Source organism: Schistocerca nitens, chromosome 5 (genome assembly GCF_023898315.1).
Source record: "Schistocerca nitens isolate TAMUIC-IGC-003100 chromosome 5, iqSchNite1.1, whole genome shotgun sequence".
Lineage (NCBI taxonomy): Eukaryota > Metazoa > Arthropoda > Insecta > Orthoptera > Acrididae > Schistocerca > Schistocerca nitens.
This window is the reverse complement of record NC_064618.1, coordinates 468827503-468845269: the sequence shown is the minus strand read 5'-3', so window position 1 is coordinate 468845269 and position 17767 is coordinate 468827503. Positions and strand designations below refer to the sequence as shown.

At 40.3% G+C, this 17767-nt stretch overlaps 1 protein-coding gene across 1 annotated transcript in view; it reads left to right on the top strand.

Moving 5' to 3' along the window:
- LOC126260078 (DDB1- and CUL4-associated factor 13) overlaps positions 1 to 11195 on the top strand; it is a 60484-nt gene extending 49289 nt beyond the window's left edge. Inside the window, exons 7-9 of the mRNA XM_049957283.1 lie at positions 3259 to 3405; positions 10740 to 10903; positions 11060 to 11195. Of these exons, the coding sequence (XP_049813240.1) occupies positions 3259 to 3405; positions 10740 to 10903; positions 11060 to 11147 (399 nt within the window). The 3' untranslated portion in view covers positions 11148 to 11195. The remainder of the gene's footprint in view (positions 1 to 3258; positions 3406 to 10739; positions 10904 to 11059) is intronic.
- The last annotated feature ends 6572 nt before the right edge of the window (positions 11196 to 17767 follow it).

Below are 17767 nucleotides of genomic sequence, written 5' to 3'. Positions count from 1 at the left end.
GGATGGTGGAGAGTTAATGAAGGAAGTGGTTGGTATTTTTGACGCGGGAGACTAGATTACGGGCAGTTTGATGGGGGTTTTGGTCAATGCGGGCCAAAATTCTTTCAATAACCAGCCACAATGGGGCATCCAGGATTGTTGGGTTCATGGATTTTGAGGAACATGTAGGTAGGTTTGCAGGTTTCATATGTGTGAGTAGGGAAATGGAGTCAGGGGAAAGGTTCTGGAAAGGGCCTACGACTCTAAGGAGGGATTGGAGATTGTGGTGGACTTCTTGGATGGGATAACTTTGGATGAGTTTATAGGTGGAGGAATCAGATAGGTGGCAGAGTCCTTCTGCGATTCACTACAACAGTGGTGGAATTAATGTCTGCAGGTAGAATGATTAGATCAGGATTTGTTTTGAGTTTGTGTATGGTTATTGTCCCCTCTGCATAAAGACAGTTGTTCAGAGGAACGGACCTGGGGAAGGATGGTGAGGGTAAGTTTCAGGTAAGGAATTCCAGCGGGTGGTTAGGTGGAACCGGGGAGGATCACAGTTAGACGGTGGTATGAAATAGAAGAGGCTGGGTTCAGTGTTGGAGTTAGGTTGGTTTTGGTTGGAGAGATTGGTGGCAAAGAAATGCTTCCATTGCAGGGATCGGAAGAAGGAGAGTAGATTTTCGACAATTCCAGCATGATTAAATTTCAGTGTAGGTCTAAAGGTGCGGCCTTGGGATAGGACTGAAACTTGTATGGAGTTGATGATTTTGGTGGAAAGGTTAACAACAGTGTTATGGGAATGTTTCGGTTCTGGATTTGGTGGAGTGTTGATAGGGAGTTTTGGGGGATGTGGTTAGTTGAAAAGGTCAGCCAGGCAGGGTTTTATTGCTATGAGAGGTGTACAAGGAGGAACACTGTGGGTAAGATAGGGATTGGATAGTGGTGCCCTGAGGCAGCAGTAGGATGTCAGCAAGTTGGATAACTTATGGAGGTGTTGTCTGGAATGCTCCTCCAGCTGCTGGAAGAAACACAATCTCTTGATCTTTTGAAACAAAAATGGGTGTAAAGCAAGGTAATGGATTTTACTTCCACTCATTTTCAATTTGTTACTGTATCCAGTTATCAGAACTTGACAGAAAGAAGTACCTAGAATAAATATGAGGACAAAAAGTAAATGAAACAATATCAGAAATTTCATCTTTGCTGATGACCTGGTAATAATTACTAGGACCACTACATGGCTTAGAACAGCTTCATTAAACCTCACTCAAAACTGATGTCCACATCTCTTATGAGAAAAACAATATGTGGACTCAAAATGCTCAGTACTGATATCAGTAATGATGTGATATGCCAACATCAGGTTCAGAACATCAGTTACCTTCAAATGGGGGTGATTTCAGATTGTTTTGAGGTTATTTTCATTTAACTTGGATAGGATTGTTACGTTACATTGTGTGTAACAAATGTAGTGGGGTATATGTTTAATGAATAAAATAGCCTAAAATGAGAATATCAAACAGTGGAAACTCCAGGTAGGAATATCAACAAAATCGTTGCTAAAAACAGAAAATTTACGTGTACCGATCCTTGCCAGAAAGATAACTAGTGTTAGAAGGAACCCTATGGATTTGGGTGATTTTGGACAGCTGTCTTTTTTTAAAATCTCTGTCTGAAGTAGCAAATTATGTGGTGGGGAGTTTGGACATAAATTAGCATTTTTTTTTTTTTAATTCTCTGTTCCTCCTTTTTCATTTTAGTGACTTTTAACACATTTTAAGGATGTCCATCATTACAAGTAAGTGGTAAGGATTGAGGTAGTAAAATTTATATATTAAAGGCCAATTCTTATTTGCTAATAAATTAAATTGCGAATTTTTAAAGTTCTAAATTAAAGTATAAAAATTGGGACAAAACAAAGAAATTTTACTAAAAGACCAAAATCATTTTTCTCACTCAGCATTCAAAATTAAATTGCAAACACATCAAACATTGACCATGAAGTTAGATGGCCTAAGAGTCTAAAGCACATCTTCTCAAAAAATAAATATCCCTCTCTTCTCAGAGGGTGTAGGAAGTACTCACAAAGTTTGTTCATTTTGCATTGTATCTTCATCGGGGACATTAGGAAACCAAATATGTTTCTACTGTTATTGTGTGGGCACATCTATTTTCAGATCCAACAGATGGGTTTCGTGTGCTTTGTATTTAACTCTTGTCACAGTTCTAATGCCATAATCTGCACTATAACACTGACACTCACCCGTATGATTTCAGTTGACGTCATATTGCAAGCAGTGGAACTACATAAAGTTTGTGGCATCCTGTGTGAATGGTAGCTCATGGTGGCACTACTGAAAGCCAAAAATTGTGGCATCACATTAGTTATGTCTGTGAACCCAACTTTAGTGTGGGATGATGTGTAACTTACGTCCTGAAGTCCCTATGTACTAATCTAGAATACTGAAATAACAAATGACTGTTATAACACATGTATGTTCATCATAACAGTCTTAAATAGAGAGTGTGTTCTGAAACATGTGGAAACAACTTCTTTGTAACAGTGGTCTAGGTATTACCAATCATGAACAGGATGGCTGGCCAAACAATATGTATTTCAAATCTCTCAGTTTTTCCACTTCATTGGTAGGTGCATTGTCCTAAAGAAACATGAATTTCCCCACTTTTGCAATCTAGACCTTCACTTGTGTGTTTGTTCATTCATTTGCTGAGTCAGTGTAAGTGGAAAGAAAACTGCCAGATAATTATTACTTGCATTTCATGTCTGAAATTGTAGGTTATCCACAAAGTAAGCATACTCCATTTCGCTAAGATAAACCAAGAACAACTAAAAATTAAGAGCAAAGTTAAGGGAGCAGATGGTTTATCTCATAATGTCATAAACAGAAGTGAGATGGTGCGGCACTGGACAGGTAAGCCATGCGATCTACTGCTGTGCTGTACTTGTAACTCTCAAACAGGCACCAGCTCTAGAATCTTGGTCGATGTGTCTTCTCCTGAGACTGAGAAGAATGTATAATGAGTTTGATTTTCTAAGTACTCTGCAGGTTACATAATGGACTAATTTGTGATTGAAGGTGATGTCTCATTAACCATAAACTAAGAGGGCAAAGCGTAAAGTTTTAACTGTGACTTTATCCTGTGTGGTAATTGAGAATGGTTCTGTAAATAAAATTCTGTATTCAATATTTTTATTTTTTTTTAATGGTAACATTCTGTATGTCAAATAAACATGCTTGTACAATTTTTCTTCAGGGGCATTCAAGAGACATCTACCACACAAAACGAATGCAAAGACTGACATCAGTTGCTTGGTCTCTTGATAACAAATACATTCTAAGTGGCTCAGATGAAATGAATATTCGAATATGGAAAGCACGGGCATCTGAAAAACTGGGAGTGGTAAGCTTTGTAGCACTATATTGATATTACAGTACATACATTTTTGTTGCTAAGGCCTCATTTTATATAAGTAGTAAGTAAGGTAAACATTAAAATATTTTGACTTTCTCTCCATTTTCACTTCCATTATTTGATTTTAACTTCTTGGCATCCATTCATCCATCCATCCCCCCTCAGAGCATACACACGCCTCAATCATTCTTGTTGTAGGGGGTCTGTTATGGTCTAGCAGGTAGAGCACTAGACCCCAGCCGTGAAGGTCCCAGGTTCAGTCTCAGATAGAGACAGTGATTTATCTTTGTTCTAGTCCCTTCAGGACAGTTCCAGCTCCACTCAGTCTGCTATTAAATGAGTACTGGGGACCTCTCTGTGAGGGGTAGGGGGGAGGGGGGGGGGAGAAGGCAGCCTAGGTGATGGGTCCACCATTCTCCCCTCCTAGTGCCATGGCGAAGAAAGGCCGCCCTATACTTACAGTCAGGCCAATAGCCCAGTCAGGATTTGCACCACAGACTTTATCTTGATTCTTGTTGTTAGCTACAGTGGAGGCCAGATTTCCACCTAAATTAGCTTCTGTTGTCTTGTAGAAATTTAAAATATGGTGTTTGGTGATATGTATGCCAGGAGTACCATACATTAGGAGTCGCTTCCACTGGGATATGAAGCCATGCATAAAAGATAATGCCCAGTTCAGAAGCTATTTGTATTAACTTTGTTCTGTCAGAGATGTAAGTGAGGGGTTTGCCTTGGTGGGACAGTTGCATTGTATTGTACTTGACAATTAGCCATTTCTCCTAGGCTATGGAGGAATGACAGATTGTGATCCCTGCAGGCCTTTGTCACTGATGTGACAGCTGTCTCCTTTCCACAGAATTCCATGTCTGTGGGGGTTGGTCCTAAACTTTCAATTATCAGCTCAAAAAAATAGAGTTATGTAATTAATTTTTTGTTTCTCTGCAGCTAGATGTTTGCAGTCCTGCTACACACTGAAATGCCCATGACCCAGCAACATAACGCACTGCAAAACAAAATCCCACAGCCCTTTGGTAAAGTACAGATTGGCAGTGCCATTTTGTTTTAGCCGCTCTAGCGGTGTGCTATGGGACTCTGTCATGGGGATTTCATTGCGTACCGAGACTGAATACATGCTTGAAAACAAACAGAAAATTAATTATGTACCTTTATTTTTCCGAGCTGATAGTAAATACCTCCTTCCGATACCTAGGACAGTTATATTTTCTTCCTCTGCTGTTGAAGCAGTGGAAATGTCTTTTGAATATTTTTGGTCACTTTATCGTCTGGATATATTTCTTGTAGTGCTTGTGGGGCCATAAGAGACAGGGAGTACATGAGAAATGTTTTACTCTTATTACACCAGCTTGAATGTGTTCAGGATCTTATATACTTAAAGCTCTGTGGTACAAACAATGAATTTATTAGGAAGGAGGATCATGAAGACATTGTCATGGAAAACAAGTAAACAGCTGAGTTGTTCTCTTACTTTGAACATTCATAGTGCCATGTATCTAAAATATTGTGCACTAAGTGTGCACTCAAAATTTTGAATTTGTCAGATCCAAAGGAATTTTGAGTCTCTTAAGATGCTTCATTCTCAATATGAGCCACAGCTGTATCTAAAAGGCATCCCATCACTCATCTCCCAAAAGGTCTCATCAAGCTTAAAACTTCCAGTGACCAGCTTAATTTCCTAAGGTGCACCATAACTAACAGTTTTAAACCAGATGGTTTGGCAGATCCATAGCTCATGTATTCATAACCAAGACAGGATTATATAAAGTCTGTAAAACTGGACCAGATGGGCTTATGTTTTATCGCTATGATAAAACTTGTTAAAATATTCAACATTTTTATGGACTGTGCTTTCAGGACCCTAATATGATGTGGCAATCTATAAATTTAAAATCAAATGTGAGACCCAGAAACATTAATAACCTAAAAAATTAAAACATTGTACTTCATCCTCAGTCTAACAAAATTAATTCACCACCGAAAAGCTAAAAAGGGCACAAGACAGGATTCCTCACTGTGGACATTGTATTGTAAATTGCAATAACTAAGACAGCCACACTTTACATTATGAGCTGAGGGACAGTCTTCTCTAGTTCAAAGTGGTCAGATAGATATCTTTAAATGGATCTAAATAAGTTAAACATGAAGTGCTGAGAGAAAGGTGTGTATAAACATGTATAACATTCTTCAAAGCCTTGTGTGTCGATATCATGCGTCTGAATAGTTTAGAAGGTCTGCTCACTGTCATGGGGAAAATGCCGAGTAGCCTGTTGTATATTAATCTCCAGAAAGTGCTATTGGCATTTTGAGGTTGATGCAAGCCACTGGTGACCATTCAGTCTTGAGAGTAGTCCAGGAATACTGATTCTGGGAACGCTGTGATACTATTTGGGCATGTAATGGCATTCCTAGGCTTCAGTTGGGAGCTCCTTACATGGTTCAAGGTGGACATGATGCATCATGAAAGTTTCAGTGGCCACTGGGGCCTTTGAAACCATCCCCATACTAAGTTTTCATGCTGAGGCTAGTGAGCTGCAACTTCACTTCAGAAGACATCTCCTCATGGTGCAACAGGCCTACAAAACAAAGTCCATGCCAAACACATTTGCATACCATATCATTCTTTGATCACACTGGTTTTTTTGTCATCAACAACAAGAAGCAATGAGGCCCTGTGGGAATCACACGAAGGATTTCCATTTGGAGATGGGTGTGGCTGATATTATAGTTTTATCTCTTTTTTTAACATTTTAGATAGGTATCACAGTTTTAAAGTTATGTTCACTGCTGGTTCCAAAAAGGGGGACTTCCTTGTCTGTTCACTAGTGTCCCTCAACCATGTCTTAGGATTCATCTTCCCCATGAATATACTGTATTTACCACACAGCTCCATATGATCCTTAAGGCTCTTGAGCAGATTAAGAGGTCTTCAGGGCCAAAATTTCTCATCTGCTATGATTCCCTAAGTGCCCTACAATCATTGCAACACATGTGCCCAGCGGAGAAAGTGGTCCATCTAATACATGACCAATTGTACTTCAACAGCAGAAGAGGCAGGTATCATTCTCTGGGCCATGTGGGAATTTGGGGAAATTAACAAGTGAACCAAACCACCAAGGAGGCTGCAGGGAACACAGGATCAGTGTGCCATTTGCCTGCCTGCAGGTTGTCAGTTCAGTGTTGCTTCAGTTCTCCATGCAATTGGTGGCAGGAGGATGGGGGGGGGGGGGGGGAGAAGGGGGTGATTGACAATGAGGTACAATAAGCTGCAGTTGGTGAAGTCAGCTATCTGGTTATGGCATTCCTCATGTCAGTCACGCAGAAGAGATGCAGTGAGCCTGACATGCATCTGATTTGGGCACTATTCCCTAATACATGGATTCATACTGTGGAAAGAGGATCCCCCAGTCCGTTATGCCTGTGGCGTGCAACTCACTGTACATAACATTTTAATGGAATGCATTTTATATTGCAATGAGAAGGTGGAAATGAATTTTGGTGATGAGCTGCCCTCTATTTTAGCTTTTGACAAGATAAGACTGGTAAAGGTTCTAAAGTTTTGTGAAGTGTCTGGCCTCCAGCATAATTTTTTAGGCTGGAGATTTTAGTGTGTTGCCAAGTTCGTGGCTCATCCTTGTTATTCCAGCAATCAGCCAGCCACAGCTATCTGCAGTATTATTTTTTCCTGCAAGGTTTCAATCTGACAACATGTATGATTATTGTAGGGGCATGTGTGCGTGTGCATATGCGTGCCTGTTTGTTTGCATTTTTATCTTATAGCTGTAGTTTTTAATAACATTGCACCCTTTATCCACACTTTTCTCATAAAATTTTGGTACAGACACGAAAGACCTTGCTGTCACACACTCATACCAAAATACCATCAGTATTACAGCTGTGCTTTGAGAAATTGCCCTGTCACTCAGGTATAAGTAAAATGGTTGATTTGGATTTATAATAACCCAAGTAGTAAAGGCAACCACTCCCTGTGTATTTGATGCATTGAGCAGTTGGTATACACCGGAGCACAGTATAGTGAGTGGCAGTTGGTTCGCATCACTCACTTTCAGCAGGCAAGCACTTGCCCAGTGTGAGCAGACAGACACATGGCCTCTTCCATGCAGCGAAGGAAAGATGGTGGTCAGCCATGCCACAACCCAATGCAAGGCCTACAGAAGAGCATCGAGCCTGTGCACACTGCAATGGGGACTTTGTGCATCTTTGTGCTATTCTTGTGGCTATACTAGCCACACAGTCTGCCTTATAATTAGGTGAGGTAGTGTCAAACATCTTGATCAACTACTGTCTGGCTGTGACAAGTGTATGTACCTTCTGTCACATGCACCAAAGCTGAGTTAACTCTACATGGATAGGGCATGTGCTTGTGGTGCTGTAGTGTACATGATTGGAAACATAGCTGAATTTTCAGACAGTGTTCTTTTCAGTCCTAACTAATACAAAACACAAATAATGGAAAATCCAGTTTGAAATATTAACAATATTATGAAAAGGAGATATTCCTACTCACTGTAAAGATGACACATTGAGTTGCAAACAGGCATGATGAAAGGCTGTTGCATACAAACTTTTGGCCACACCTCTGGTGTACTTGCTTGTGTGAATGTGTGTGCAATTCAAAGAAAGCTTTGGCACAAAGTTTATATGTAGCAGTCTTTACATTATGCCTGTCTGTAACTCAGTGTGTCACCTTTATATTAAGTAGCAGTCTATTCATTTCATTAGGTTGTTAATACAAAACAAACACATGTGTGGCTACATTTTCTTAGTGCTTCAGCCTGATAGGCTAGGATTTCTTTACTTCTCCCTATAAGAAGTTGCAATGTGCTGTTGTGGATCTTATTGCGACCAAATGATGTCATTTGTGCCATGAACAATGCAGAATCTGGTTGCTACATGTAGAGGAGGTATTGTGTTCTTCACCACTTGCGGAACCTACGTCCCAGTTGAGCCTCCTGGCTACACACTCTGTTATACCAGAAAGCTGGATCTTTGACTGGTAGTTGTGGTACCTGAGCAATGTGTTCTGTTACATTCTGCCCTATTTCATGAGGACGGATCTAGACACTTCAATTTTGGATTACAGTAACAACTGAGTACCTCCCACCTTTCTCAGGAATCCTCCTAATGAGCTACCTATTAAAACAGTTGGCAAGCACTAAATTGATGACACAATTGTAAAAACTTTGTTGTTTTTTGCCATTGCCAGTTTTCAACCTTTTGTTCATCATCTAATACACTGCAGTGCTGAAGAAACTGGTATAGGCATGTGTATTCAAATACAGAGACATGTAAATATGCAGAATGCAGTGCTGTGGTCAGCAGCACCTATATAAGATAACTAGTGGCGCAGTTGTTAGATTGGTTACTGCTGCTACAATGGCAGGTTATCAAGATTTAAGTGAATTTGAATGTGGTGTTATATTTGGTGCATGAGCGATGGGTCACAGCATCTCCAGGGTAGCGATGAAGTGGGGAGTTTCCCATACGACCATTTCACGAGTGTTCCGTGAATATCAGGAATTCGGTAATACATCAAATCTCTGACATTGCTGTGCCTGGGGAAAAGATCCTGCAAGAACAGGACCAACAATGACTGAAGAGAATCATTCAGTGTGACAGAAGTGCAGCCCTTCCGCAGATTACTGTAGATTTCTATGTTGGGCCTTCAACAAGTGCCAGCGTGCAAACCATTCAACAAAACATCATTAATATGGGCTTTCGGAGCTGAAGGCCCACTTGTGTACTCTTGATGACTGCATGACACAAAGCTTTACACCTTGCCTGGTCCCTTCAACGCCAACATTGTACTGTTGATGACTGGAAACTTGTTGCCTGGTTGGACAAGTCTCGTTTCGAATTGTATCGAGTGGATGTGCGTGTACGGGTATGGAGACAACCTCATGAACCCATGGACCCTGCATGCCAGCAGGGGACTGTTCAAGGTGAGGAGGCCCTGTACAATGGTGTGGGGTGTGTGCAGTTGGAGTGATCTGGGTCTCCTGATATATATAGATACGACTCTGACAGGTGACACATATGTAAGCATACTGTCTGATCACCTGTATCCATTTATGTCCATTGTGCATTCGAATGGACTTTGGCGTTTTGAGCAGGACAATGTTACACCCCTCATGTCCAGAATTGCTATAGAATAGCTCCAGAAACACACTTCTGAGTTTAAACACTTCCCTTGGCCACCAGACTCCCCTGACATGAACATTATTGAACAAAGCTGGGATGCCTTGCAATGTCTGTTCAGAAGAGATCTCCACCCTCTTGTACTTTTATGGATTTATGGACAGCTCTGCAGGATTCACAGTGTCAGTTCGGTCCAGCACTACTTCAGACATTTGTCAAGACCATACCACGTCGTATTGTGGCACTTCTGCGTGCTCGCAGGTGCCCTACACGATATTTGGCAGGTGTACCAGTTTCTTTGGCTCTTCAGTGTAGCTGCATTGCATTTACAGCTCTTTAATGTTTCAAGTGTCCTGCAATGAAAAACAATTGAGAATGGAGAAATATTGTAAATGGAATGAAAATCAAGGGTAAAGTTAAAAAACAACAGGATAACTGCATGGCTCGTCTACATGCGGTGAAAGTGTCCAAATTATTTATTAAAACCTGCATTATATTGTGTATTGTAAAATGTGGTATTGATACACTTTCACTCTATTCTGTGCATTTGGACTCTTACCAACTTGATGTCACGGGAACACTTTGTGTTTTAATGTGTACTGATTGCACACGGAGACACTGCATAGCAAAGATATACTTTGTTCGCATTAGGCATCACATACAGGTTAAAACAGGTGACAATATTATCTAAGTTTCTTTAATAATAACAAATGTATAATGCTAAGGGTAAAAAAAAATGAATTTGAGAGATGTTAGCATGATATTACTATCACGTACTGATATAAACTGTAAGTAATATATTAATCTATGCCTCTGCCTAAACAGAGTGGCCTTGGTATTTGCATTGTATTATGAACTGTGCTTATTACCTAATTATTTTTGGTTGTTTTTGTGTAGATGTTAAATATTCAATGTTATTAAAGTTATTTATGTGGAAAACGTCTTCATTATGTGTAGGTCTTTAAGGATGATCTGATCCTGCAGGCTTTGATGCACATGTTGTTTTGCTTATACTTATCTCAACAAATGTGCTGTAATTTGTGAGAATCTCAAAATTAGAGCATTTCACTGTAGCCTCTATGGAAGGTAACATTATTCCATTCATGCTTATTGAGACAATTATAACTGTCTTCTTCATTTACCGATAGCTTCGACCTCGAGAAAAAGCAGCTTTCAACTACAATGAATCGCTCAAAGCAAAATTTGCAGCACACCCACATATCCGTCGCATAGCACATCACAGACAAGTACCAAAGCACATTTATAATGCTCAGAAGGAACATCGTATCATCAAAGAGAAACAAAAGAAAAAGTGAGTTTTATATCACATCATTCTAAGGTTTCCATGTTTAATTTATTTATGTTGAATGTCTGGAGAATTAGTTACCAATCAGTAGCTCTTCCTTAGCTCTGTGTTATCACCACTTCATTGTAGTTATGGTCTTAAAATGCTGCTTCTGTTTTTCAGGGAAGCCCGCAGACGAGCACACTCCAAACCTGGATCTGTTCCATTCATTTCCGAAAAGAAAAAGCATATTGTCAAAGAACAAGAATAATTTACATTTTTGTATACTACATCTCAGAATAAAACTTCTTTTGTTGAAGGTAATGACTTTATTCTTGTAAATAACCTGACACCTTTCTTGTTACTGGATTTTGTATGCCTTAAATGTTTTTAGTGTGAGTGATGATTAATATTTTCAAGATTGTGCAGGATCTACAGAAATCCAAGTTTGAAATGTGTTTATGCACACTTTATTTGCAAGAGCCTTGTACTAAATACTGTGGAGAAGTGTAACTATGCAGATCAACTGAAAGTGTGGTCATTCACAGGCAGTTATTTCAATATAAATCACATGATAAATCTTATGAACTTGCAGTCTCTATTAATTTTTCTTAAAATGTTTTGGTCTGTGTTAAGTATGAATACCAGTTAAAAAGCTGAGTAAGCATCCCGTGTCCTATGGCTCAGTGGTTGCAACATGCAGTTTCACAGTCGGGACAGCAATGGCTCTAACCCAGCTGGACAACAAGTCAAATTGATCTTGGATGACAGACACGGGTATGCCATTCCATGCTGCTTCACTCTTTGCTACAGTTCATAAATTGTAGCAGCTGGTGGAGTGGTAGCATGCCAGATTCTCGGCAACATATGGCCAGATAATTTTAGTATGTTAGAAAATGTGTTAACCAGGGCAACAGTCGTACACAGGTTGGGAAACAAGTGGACTTTTATTATCTTGTTGAAAGGTAACATCATGGAAACCTCAAAGATGTGGTATGCCCACCAGACTTAACACATCAAAATTGAAAATGTTGCTGTCCAAATTACCATGTACACAAATCAGAGATGATAGTGTTGTGTGCCCAATAGCACCCTATACTGTTCAAAACGATTTCGGGCTTGAAGCCGGTCGTCGTAAACTTCATTGCACGATATTTCGGCTGGACAACCAGGAATATTTTGAACAGTCTGATGGTGTCGCCATGGGCAGCCCTCTGTCTCCTCTGGTGGCTAACCTTTTTATGGAGGATTTTTAGGAGAGAGCACTTGAATCAGTGGTTTGTAAACCAACTGTTTTTTTTTTTTTTTAGAGATATGTCAATGATACTTTCATAGTGTGGCCCCACAGAGAAGAAAAGTTAATGGAGTTTTTTCATAATCTAAACTCCATCCATGAGAATATTCGATTTACTATGGAACTAGAGAAAGATGGTTGCCTTACATTCCTGGATTATTTGGTTAAACGGAAGAGTGACGGCTCGGTGGGACATTCTGTTTATCATAAGCCCACTCACACTGACTTGTACTTGCATTCTTCAAGTTGCCATCACCCATCCCAAACCATGATTGTACTTAAAACCCTTGTGCACAGGGTACATATGGTGTCGGAAGCAGAGAATTTGCCTAAGGAACTTCCACATTTAAGGACGGTGTTCAGAGACAATGGATACTTGACCCGACAAATTAAGAGGGCCTTCTCAAATAGAGCCAGGAACTGGGAAGTGTATAAAAAAGAGAACGTGCCAGCCAAGTCCCTAGCTTTTCTTCCCTTCATTGGAAATATCTCCTTCAAAAAAGTGAACATTCTTAATAATTTTCATGTGAAAATGGTTTTTTGTCCACCTTCTAAGATTTCGGATTTGCTGGGATTGGTGAAGGATGATTTGTTACTGCAGAAGATGGGAGTTAACAAAATACCATGTCAATGTGGTAGAGCCTATATAGGACAGACAATGCATACAGTGAAAGAGCGTTGTACGGAACATCAACATTGCACTCGCATACTGCAACCCAGTAAGTCTGCAGTTGCAGAACATTGTATTTCCAATGGACATTCAATCAAGTACGACAAAACTTCGATTTTGGCCACAGCAACAACTTTTTGGGACTCCATTATCAAAAAATCATGAAATACGCATCGCGGGAAATCTGATGAACCGTGACAGTGGTTACCAATTGAATAACGCGTGGAATCCCGTCATCTCCAAAATTTGCTTGAGATGAAGATACCAGAAGACTTCGATAGGTGCGGCCTGCGACAATACTGATGGCAGCTGAGTCTTGCAGTTCCACCAGTGAGCGCACTGTCGCTGGGCGGTGTGGTCCTTCTGTCACCATGACTGCAACGCACGCGTGGCAGTACCATCAGCGCACTATATAAGACAGAGTGGAGAACATCTTCGTCAGTCCTCATTCAGCTCACCTGAAGATGGCTGGCAGTTGTCCAGATGAAATATCATGCAATGAAGTTTACGACGACCGGCTGCAAGCCCGAAATCTTTTTGAACAGTTGATTCGCTGGGAAAATTTCAAATTTTGCAGCACCCTATACTGTCATGTAAGGTGCTGCACCTGTTGGATGGCAGTCAATACAGTCCAGCAACCTTTGTTCTCTAGGGACTCCACACATGGATGCACCCCCATCATGTTGTGTACAGAGCCTAGACACATCCAAAAAGAGTATGTGGTGCCACCTCTTTGTTCAGTGATGTCATTGAGTGGACTGCTGTCAGCACATGGAAACTGCAAAATTTAGTATCGAATTAACATTGCTGGTGCTGTCCATCTCACTCCAGAAACCCTGAATGACTAGGATGTGCATAAATCAAGTTTCAGTTGCTTATCCATATGAGGGCAATTTGGTAAGTCTAGTAAAAAAGTAAGAAAAATTTCTGTGTCATAAACAAATAAACAACTCACCTTACTTCTCACCGAGCAAGGTGGCGCAGTGGGTAGTACACTGGACTTGTATTTGGGAGGAAGACAGTTCAATCCCGCGTCCGGCCATCCTGATTTAGGTTTTCCTTGATTTCCCGAAAATCACTTTGGGCAAATGCTGGGATGGTTCCTTTGAAAGGGCACGGCTGACTTCCTTCCCCATCCTTCATTAATCTGATGAGACCGACGACCTTGTAGTTTGGTCTCCACCCCCAAATCCACCCAACCCAACCCCACCTTACTTCTCAACAATCTCTCTCGAGGCATATATGTTTGGTCCAGTTATCCTCCAGCTTTTTCTTCCCATTGAAAAAACAGGTTTTGTCAGTCTCTGTAAAATACTTGTTGACTGCAAATGTCACGTCCTCATTTGATGAAAATTTCTTCCCAACCAAAGTTTCAAGTTAGGGAACAGGAAGAAGTTCCTTGGGCTAAGTCTATGAATAGGATGGATGAGGGTTCAATTCAAAACCCACTTCATACACTTTTGCAACTGTTGATGCTGATGTGTGGAATGCTGCACTATACTGGTAAAAGAGCACTTTTTTATGTGCTAATCTTAGTCTTTTTTAGCTAATGCAAGGTTCAAATGATCCAACAATTGAGGCATAGTAGGGTCCAGTCATGGTTCTGCCTTTTTTCGAGTAAGATGTGAGCATTATTCCTTGGGAATCCCAAAAAACAGTGGCCTCCACATATCAGTTGACAAAAAGGGCCTTTGACGTCTATCTACATCTACATGGTTACTCTGCAATTCACACTTAAGTGCCTGGCAGAGGGTTCATCGAACCATTTTCATACTATTTCTCTACCATTCCACTCTCGAATGGCACGTGGGAAAAAGGAACACCTAAATCTTTCCATTCGAGCTCTGATTTCTCTTATTTTATTATGATGAGCATTTCTCCCTACATAGATGGGTGTCAACAAAATATTTTCACATTCGGAAGAGAAAGTTGGTGATTGAAATTTAGTAAATAGATCTCACTGCAATGAAACCGCCTTTGTTTCAGTGACTGCCACCCCAACTCGCCTATCATATCAGTGACACTCTCACCCATATTGCGCAATAACGCGAAACGAGCTGCCCTTCTTTGCATTTTTTCGATGTCCTCCGTCGAATTATTCGTAGCAACTACGCTTCTCCAGACTGTGGAAGTTGGAATACTCGTACGCATCACTAATCATATAATGAGGTTCCGTACTAGGTTATTTAAGATACCGCTGTTCTTCTCAACGAATAAAATCTTCTCCATATTCAAACCACGGTATTTCGAATAAAATCCTCGAAACTTCGACAGCTGTTTTAGTCGTAGTTTTTAGGAGTAGGACTCAAGAGTGCGCTTCCATTGTAACATCTTACTTGCTTTTTTTTCTCTGATCTCTAATTCATTTTCTTCCTCTCATAGTATTCCCGCTCCATACTTGTTTCATTTAAATCTTCTCTAATATTAAGTGTAACTTTGTTCCACTCCTGCTTCTAGTTACCTCCGTTCGCAATGCAACCCAGCCTACTGGTTAACTCATCACAGACTCGTCTACTACAAAAAGCACGCTCGTCTTTATCGAAAACTCACATTGTGTGGACAGGACAAAGAATGTACACTTCCGAAAGAATTTTGTCCCCAAAAGATATGGTACGCTTCCAATCACAACTATACTAAGGTGATCGTGCACCCCTGCCAGAACTGCCAAAGCTGAACCCACCACTCGCCCTCCCACCCCCATTTGCATACTAATTTTCTCTTATTCTTTTGCACATAGATTTACCCAATTTTGTAAACAGGTTTATTAAAATGAAGCATAATTTAAAAATATTACTTAAATAAATTATATTGATGAGAAACATTGTACACAGTAATTCTGTAATTGTATCATTGTAAAATACATTGTAAAAGTACATTTACATCTACATGCCTTCTCTGCAAGTCACACTTAAGTGCCTGGCAGAGGATTCATTGAACACCTTTTCACTATTATCTCTTGTTCCAACCCCGAACAATGCGCAGAAAAAACGAACACCTATATCTTTCCGTGCGAGCTCTGTATTCCATTATTGTATTATGATAATTGTTTCTCCCTTTGTAGATCGGCGTCAACAAAATGTTTTTGCGTTCCGAGGAGAAAGTTGGTTATTGAAATTTCATAAATAGATCTCGCCGCAAAGAAAATGTTCAAATGTGTTTGAAATCTTATGGGACTTAACTGCTAAGGTCATCAGTCCCTAAGCTTACGCACTACTTAACCTAAATTACCCTAAGGACGAACACACACCCATGCCCGAGGGAGGACTCGAACCTCTGCCAGGACCCACCACAAAGACAACCGCCTTTGTTTCAGTGACTGCCACCCCAACCCGCGTACCATATCAGTGACACTCTCACACTTATTGCACGATAACACGAAACAAGCTGCCCTTCTTTGCACTTTTTCGATGTCCTCTGTCAATCCTACCTGGTAAGGATCTATATTGTGCAGCAATATTCCAGCAGAGGACGGACAAGTGTAATGTAGGCTCTTTCGTGGGTTTGTCGCATCTTCTAAGTGTTCTGCCAACAAAGTGCAGTCTTTGTTTTGCCTTCCCCACAATATTATCTATGTGATCTTTCCACTTTTAAGTTGCTCGTAATTGTAATTCCTAGGTATTTCGTCGAATTGACAGCCCTTAGGTTTGTGCGATATATCATATACCCAAAATTTATTAGATTTCTTTTAGTACCCTTGTGGATGACCTCGCACTTTCCTTTGTTTAGTGCCAATTGCCACTTTTTGCACCATACAGAAATTCTCTCTAGATCATTTTGTAATTGGTATTGATTGTCTGATGATTTTACTAGATGATTTATAGTGTCATCTGCAAACAACCTAAGGGGGCTGCTCAGATCATCACCTAGATCATTTACGTAAATCAGGAACAGCAGCGGGCCTATGGCACTATCTTGTGGAACACCAGATTTGTACTACTCGCTGATTTACCATCTGTCGCTATGAACTGTGACATCTCTGAGAGGAAATCACGAATCCAGTCACACAACTGAGACAATACTCTATATGCATACAATTTTATTAATAGTTGCTTGTGAGGAACAGTATCAAAACCTTCTGGAAATCTAGGAATATGGAATCGATCTGAGATCCCTTGTCAACAGCACTCATTACTTCATGGGAAGTAAGAGCTAACTGTGTTGCACAAGAACTATATTTTCTGAATCTGTGTTGGTTATGTATCGATAAGTCATTTTCTTCAAGGTCATTCATAATGTTCAAGTGCAGTATATGCTCCAAAATCCTACTGCAAATTGCGGTCTGTAATCCAATGGGTTACTCCTATTTCCTTCCTTGAATATTGGTGTGACTTGTGCTACTTTCCAGTCTTTAGGAAGAGACCTTTTGTCAAGTGAGCTGTTGTATATGATTGCTAAGAAAGGTGCTATTGTGTCTTCTTACTCTGAAAGGAACCTGATTGGTATACCATCTGGACCAGAAGACTTGCCTTTCTTAAATGATCTGAGTTGTTTCGCAACACCTAAGATATCTACTTTTATGTCACTCGTGCTAACAGCTGTTCTGGTTTCGAATTCCGGAATATTTACTTCATCTTCTTTTGTGAAGGAGTTACGGAAAACTGGATTTAGTAACTCCGCTTTAGTGGCACCATCATCGGTAACATTTCCATCACTATCGCGCAGTGATGGTATTGACTGTTTTTTTGCCACTGGTGTACTTTACACATGACCAGAATCTCTTTGGGTTTTCAACCATATTTTGAGATAATGTTTCATTGTGTAAGCTATTAAAATCATCTCGCATTGACATCCACACTAAATTTCAAGCTTCCGTGAAACTTAGCCAGTCTTGAGGATTTCGCATTGTTCTGAATTCGGCATGCTTTTTTCGTTGCTTCTGCAACAGTGTTTTGATGTGTTTTGTGTACAATGGTGGATCAGTCCCGTA